General features: G+C 41.2%; 1 protein-coding gene across 1 annotated transcript; it reads right to left on the bottom strand.

Moving 5' to 3' along the window:
• Window positions 1–570: 570 nt before the first annotated feature.
• LOC131382465 (testis-specific basic protein Y 2-like) lies at window positions 571–6,348 on the bottom strand. The gene is made up of 4 exons (XM_058434443.1): window positions 6,289–6,348; window positions 5,371–5,488; window positions 2,427–2,532; window positions 571–619 (listed from the first exon to the last, which is right to left on the bottom strand). The coding sequence occupies exons 1-4, from the start codon at window positions 6,346–6,348 to the stop codon at window positions 571–573; spliced, it is 333 nt and encodes a 110-aa protein (XP_058290426.1).
• Window positions 6,349–6,563: the final 215 nt, after the last annotated feature.

Below are 6,563 nucleotides of genomic sequence, written 5' to 3' on the forward strand. Positions count from 1 at the left end.
AGGTTGGCCTAGGTAGATTTCATAACCCCACCTATGAGCTGGAAAAAGTCCGGAGCATCAAATTACACTAGTGCTTGGCAAAAATTTATATCATACTCACACTGTCAGAAAATTCCAAAGATGAGATTTACCATCTTACCACACGTATTCTGTTTCATGTGTGACAGTTACCTTTATCCATGTGGGATAATGAGTTCCTACTTTCAGCTGGGTGTGCAAACAAGACTCATGATTTCATCTGTGTGCTGAGACCTATTTGACTTTGTGTGTATAACCCAAAGACTTTGTAAAATATGTATGAGTGTTGTAATATTTTGTGACCTTTGTACAAGAAGGAGATCCAGGACATCACACATGTCCCTAAAGTGAGTTACAAGATGCAAAATATCCTGTATTGTCTGAGTCCACATATGAGAGTTATTATCATGGCTGTGAGCCATGCATAGGTATATGTTACAATTCACTCTGTGGTTAAGTAGGAGGCCTAACAGCCATATCACATAAATGCTGGGTCAGAAATATTCCAATATTCTTTTTGTAGTCAGGGCCCTCTCAGAAATATCACATAACTTATGTGCTATGTCCAGATTTGTGGTTCAGTATCCCTTGTGGACGGTGTCTAGGAAGGAGAGGAGAGAAATATCACGTAAATGGTGGGCCCAAAATTTTGTCAAAATGCTTCCTGTTGACAGGTCCCAGGCAAAAGTGTCATATCATTTGGATGCAGGGATTATAAATACTACAATCTCCAAAAGAAGCAGGGTACAGGCAGGAGAGAAGAGTCATGTAACCTAGATGAAGGGTAGAGAAATATGTTACAATATCCCCTGAGGACATTTTAAGATACATCAGTCAAATCACCAAGGTGCTTGACCAATGTATCTGTCAAAATCTCATTTGCTATACCTGGGCAGGTTATTAAATCACTCAGGAGTTGAGCAAAGGTACATGTCCCAATTACACTTATGGAAAGGCTTAAGTCCAAGAGTCACCATCCTGCACAATTTGTAGGCTCCAGTCATATGAGTTGTTACTAGGCTTTTTTTTTTTGGTCTCTGGTATATGGCAGAATATCATCTGTGGCCAGAGAGAACAAAAGAAAGTCCCATCACCTATGTGGGTCTGGGCGACTGAAACCTCACAATTCACCTTGTGGGCTGGAACCTGGTGGAAGAGTAACATCACCTGGATTTCAGTGACATATCAAAACCCCCTCTCTTGGCAGGACTTTGGCAAGAGAGGAGACTCACTTCACAAGGCAATTGGCCTAGATGTATGTCACAATGTCTATTCTGTGCAGTAACAAAATTGTAGAGTGGCCTCACATAGGTGTTGGTCCCAGGAAGTATGTCACAATCTCCCTGTGGTCTGGACCAAGGCAAAAGTGAAGAAACATCACCTAGGTACTGAGCCAAGTGATATGTTCAATGCTTCCTGTTGGCAGAACCCAAAAAGAAGAATCACATCACTTGAATGCAGTACCCAGTTCTTTGTCACAATGCCCTGTAAGTACATGGCCAAGGAAGTAGAAGGGAGTCACATCACTTATATGATGGACCTAGATATATAACAAAATTCCTTTTGTAGAAAGGCTTCAGGCAGATAACTGACATCATCTGGATGATGGTCCCAGTGACATATGTAAAATTTCCCTTTGAAGGCAGAGCCACGATGGATGTCATCTATTGCTTAGGTGCTTGTCCCACATATGGCACAATTACTTCTGTGATCTGGGCCCAGAAAACGACTCAAATTATTCATTTGCTGGACATAGTATCCTGTCCCAATCACACTCTTCTATATGTTCGGAAATAAATTTCGCATCCCACACAAGTCCTGGTTTTGTGTATGTGAGTCAATTCTTTCTATAAGTTGGGTCAAAATGGAGAAGTCAAAATCTCAACAACGGGCAAGATTCATGTATAGGAGCCGCAATCTCTCTTGAACATTGTGGTCCAGCAGGGGAGTCATGGCACCACAGGTGTTCTGAATCCTGGTTCAAATGTTAACAAACCACCTGTGGATCAGGTCCATGTATGTGGGTAATTATTTCAAACATCGACTGCTTTTTATGTGTGAGATTTAGTACCGCATTCCTAGACCCTGTTAATATGTGAGAATGACAATCATTTCAGCTAAGTGTGCATAAAAGAGTCACATTCTTACCTGGTTGCTGGTCTCTGTTATGACCCTCTTTGCACCGTTAACTCTTTATATGATATACCTGAGTATTATAATCCTTAATGACTCTTATATGAGTGAAAAACACAGGGCTTTACCCACGGCCATGAGACTGGCTATGAGAATCAAAATATTCCTACTGGCTGGGTCCAGGTATGAGAGTTATGTTTGTCCACGCGTGCTTAACCCAGGTATAGGTCAAAATTTCACCTGAAAGCAGGGAGAAGGAAAGGCAGTCAACTCACCTCGACACTGAACTAGTGATACAGCATAATCTCATTTGTATGCTGGGCCTAGTCAGATGAATCACTTCACCTGGGTACAGTTTCAAATAATATGTCATGAAGCCCACTATAGACAGGGACGAAAAAAGAGAGGAGAGTCACTCCACCTATGTGCTGGACTCTGCAATATGTAATTACACTGTCTCTTGGTAGAGTCTAGAATATGAAGGAGAGTCAAATCATGTAGGTTTTTCAATCATCGGTATGTTGCAATTTGTTTGCTGAGCAAGGTTCAGGCAGGAGATGAGAGTCACATTACCTAGATGTTAAGCCAAACAATATTTCACAATGTCTTCTCAGTGCAGGACACTGTCAGAAGAGACAAAACATCTAGCTTATAGACGCATAGATATGTGATAATATCCCATTTTGGCAAGGTCCAAACAGAAGAGTCACATTATTATTATTATAACACCGTGATATGTCACAATCCGCCGAAGGAAAGGAATTTAAGCCAAATAGTCTCAACACCTAAGCACTACACCTATTAATAGGCTAAATCCCTTTGCCTTTGAGAGTGACACTATAAACTCTGAGCTGGGTGTGTATATGAGAGTAACAATTTCACAAGTATCCTGGGCTGTTGCATGACTCTCAACAATATTCAAAAGCTTTATACATCATGCATGAGAGTTTCAAACCATGCTAAGGCGTACATGTTCATATGGATTCATGACCTTACATAGTCCCCTAAACCCAGGCATAATAGTCAGCATCCCTTCTATAGGCTGGGTTAGAAATGAGACTCATTTTTATGCCTGTGAGCTTGATCTAGAAATAAGTCACAATCCCACCTTTGGCCAGATCCACATATGAAGGTCACAATTCCAACTTTGTACTGCATTCAATTGTAAAACTCAGGTTCTTGACAGTGGCCTTTGGACATGTAGAATGATGACAACACTTGCTTTTACCTGGGTATGTAATCAAGAATCTCAAACTGAACTCTTCAATGGTCCCTATCACCAAACTATACCACCAAAGAAGTTCATACATTATGAGTTAGTGTTGTAAAGCTCTGTGAGCTTGGTACAAATATGCAACCCAGACTTTATGTATTGCCCGAAGCCTAGCAATGAAAGGTAAAATATCTCCTATTGGCTGAATCTCAATATAAATTTGACCATCATGCCTGTGAACTGAAGTCATAGTCCAATTTGTGGGCAAAATGTAGGCCAGAGGGTAACATCACTTAGGTGCTGTGCCAAGCAATATGCCTCAATGCCCTCTCTAGGTAGTGGATAGGAATTAGAGTCATGTTAACTGAGTTCTGGACTCAGCAATATGGAACAATCCATTATGTGGAAAAAAACAAAAACAAAAATGAAAAAAAAAACAGCAAAAAGATGAGAGCCAAAACACCTACATAATGGGCCCAGGATCTGTGAAAATACCTTCTCTGGCTACAGCAAAGTCATGAGTTTTATATTTTCAGGGTACTGGGCCCAGCAGTATGTTATAATATTCTCTAAATACAGGACCCATGTAAAACTGTAACATTATCTGGGTGCTGGGCCCTGCAATAGGCCAAAATTTGTTTGTGGGCATGATTTGATAAAAAAAAGAGGTGAATCAAATAACCTGCTTGCTAGGCTGAGCATTATTTCACAATCTCTCCATTGTAAAGACCCAGCAGAAAAAGAGAGTGACTTCCCTTAGTTCATGGGCTCAGAGATATAGCCCAGTATCCCCAGTAAACAGGGCCCAGCAGAAAGGGAGAGTCATATCACCTAAATGCTTCCCTAGTTATATGCCAAAATCTTACCTATGGGCAGAAACCAGGCAGAAGAGCCACATCACCTGGGTACAACTGCAAGTAACATGCCACCATCCCCGGTATAAATAGGTTTCTTATAAAAATAGATAATGATACCACATGGGTGCTCTGCTCACCAATATGTAATAATTACGTCTCTTGACGGAGTCCAGGAGAAAAAGGGGACTTCCATCACCTAGGCTTTGCACTCGATGGTATATCACAATTTTTTCAGTGAGGAGGATTCAGGCAGGAGGGATGAGTCAAATTACCTAGATTCTACATCTAGCACTATGTCACAGTGTCTCCTGTGGGCAAGGTACTGGCAGGAGAGAGATATTACATAGCCAATAGGCCTGGAGATATCAGAAAATATCCTCTGTTTGCAGGGCCCTGGAAGAAGAGTCACATTATTTTGATTCTGATCCGGTGATATGTAACAATGCCCTAATGGAATGAAATTTAAACTAAAAGTTCTCAACACCAGGTACTAGTGCAAGAAATCTGACAAAATCTCCTCATCTTTAAGGGTGATACCATTAAATGTTAGCTATCTGTGTATAAGAGAGTCACAATCTCATGTGTGTGCTTGCCATTGTATGACACTTTCTATAACACCTGAGAATGTTATACAATATGCATGAGAGTTGCAATCCTCTCTGAGGCCTACAGGCATTTACAGAATTATGATTATACATATTGCCCTAAACCCAGGTATGACAGTCAGCATCTCTCCTATAGGCTGGTGTTAGGGATGAGATCATTACTATGACTGAGAGCTGGCTCCAAAAATGAGTCACCATCCCACCTGTGACCATATTCATTTGTGAAAGTCACAATTCCATCTCTGTGGTGTATTCACTTTTTAGACTCAGGATCTCAACAATGGGCTTTGTAAATGTAGGATGGTAAAAACTTACTTTCATCTGAGTGTGTAGTCAAGAATCATAATCTTAACTGTTTGCTGCGCACTGTTAAGAAATTCTTTGTATCACCCAAGAAGTTTTTATTACATGAGTTAGTGTTGTAAACTACTGCAAGCTTTGTAGAAACATGCAATGAATAACCTGACTCTTTGACCTAAAGCCAGTGGTGAGAGGAAAAATATCTCCTATTGGCTGAATCCCAACATAAGCTTGATCATCATACCTTTGGACTGAAGCAAGGTATTTGCCATAATGCCATTTGTTAGCAACATATGCAGAATGTTAACATCACTTAAGTTCTTTGTCAAGCAATATGTCATGATGCCCTCTGTAAGCAGTGCCTAGGAAAGAGGGCCACATTAACTGCAGGCTGGAGTCAGCAATATAATACAACCACACATGGAAGAAATTAAGCAAAGTGGTAAGAGCGAAAACACCTAGAAAATGGGCCAAAGATATGTCAAAATACCTCCTGTTGTCCCAGCAGAAGCAGGAGAGTCACATCATTAGGGTTCTAGGCCAAGAAATATGCCACAATTTCCTCTTTATGCACAACCTAGGCAGAAGGGCAACTTCATCTGGGTACTGGGCCCTGAAATATGGCAAAAGATCTGTTCGTGGGCATTGTTCAGTTACAAAACAAGAGTCACATTACCTAAGTGCTGAGCTCATCAATATGTCATAATCTTACCATTGTAAAGCCCTAGACAAAGATGGAGTCACATCACTTAGGTCATGGGCTTAGAAATATGGCCCAATGTCACCAGTAGGCTGGGTTCAGACAGAAGAAGAGTCATATTACCTAGATACGTCTTTAGCTATATGTCACAATTTAATATGTGGGCAAAAGCCAGGTTGAGGAGCCACATCACATGGTCCTGTGTACTGAGATATTCACAAGTCCCCCTTAGAAAAGGACCCAGGCAAGAGAGTTACATCACTTCGGTGCAGATCCCACACTTATATCTCAATACTTCATGTGGGCAGGACCAAGCAGGAAGTCCCATCACCTTGGTGATAGGCCCAGAGATAAGTGACAAAGCATTTTTGAAAGCATGGCCCTGGCAAAAGAGTTCCATCACCTAGTAGTATGTCACTATTCAATTGGGCAAGTTTTAAGCAGAAGAGCCATATCACCTACATGATAGGTCCTGTGATCTGTCAAATGCCCTTTTTCGGGATAGCCCTGGCCAAAGAGCATTATCACTTGTGTGCTTGGCCTAGAAACTTGTCACTATTTTGCCCCATGTTCAAGGCCCTTTCCAGAGAGGATAGTGACATCTTCTAACTGATGAACACTGTAATATGTCAGAATGATATCTGTGAGCATGGCACAAGCAAGAATGTAACATCACCTGTGTGCTGGATCCAATGATGTTATAATTCTGAGTGGAGGTTCCAGGCAAAAGAGTCACA

Source organism: Hylobates moloch, unplaced genomic scaffold (genome assembly GCF_009828535.3).
Source record: "Hylobates moloch isolate HMO894 unplaced genomic scaffold, HMol_V3 SCAFFOLD_25, whole genome shotgun sequence".
NCBI lineage: Eukaryota > Metazoa > Chordata > Mammalia > Primates > Hylobatidae > Hylobates > Hylobates moloch.

Excerpts from the sequence above, each read along its gene's own strand:
- LOC131382465 (XM_058434443.1), bottom strand. The coding sequence starts at position 6,348 with ATGCTCTTTGGCCAGGGCTATCCCGAAAAAGGGCATTTGACAGATCAC. Across the intron at positions 5,489-6,288 it reads CAGATCACAGGACCTATCAT|GCACTGCTTACAGAGGGCAT; the intron begins GTAGGTGATATG and ends CCTCTTTCCTAG. Across the intron at positions 620-2,426 it reads ATCACTAGTTCAGTGTCGAG|ACACCGTCCACAAGGGATAC; the intron begins GTGAGTTGACTG and ends TCTCCTTCCTAG.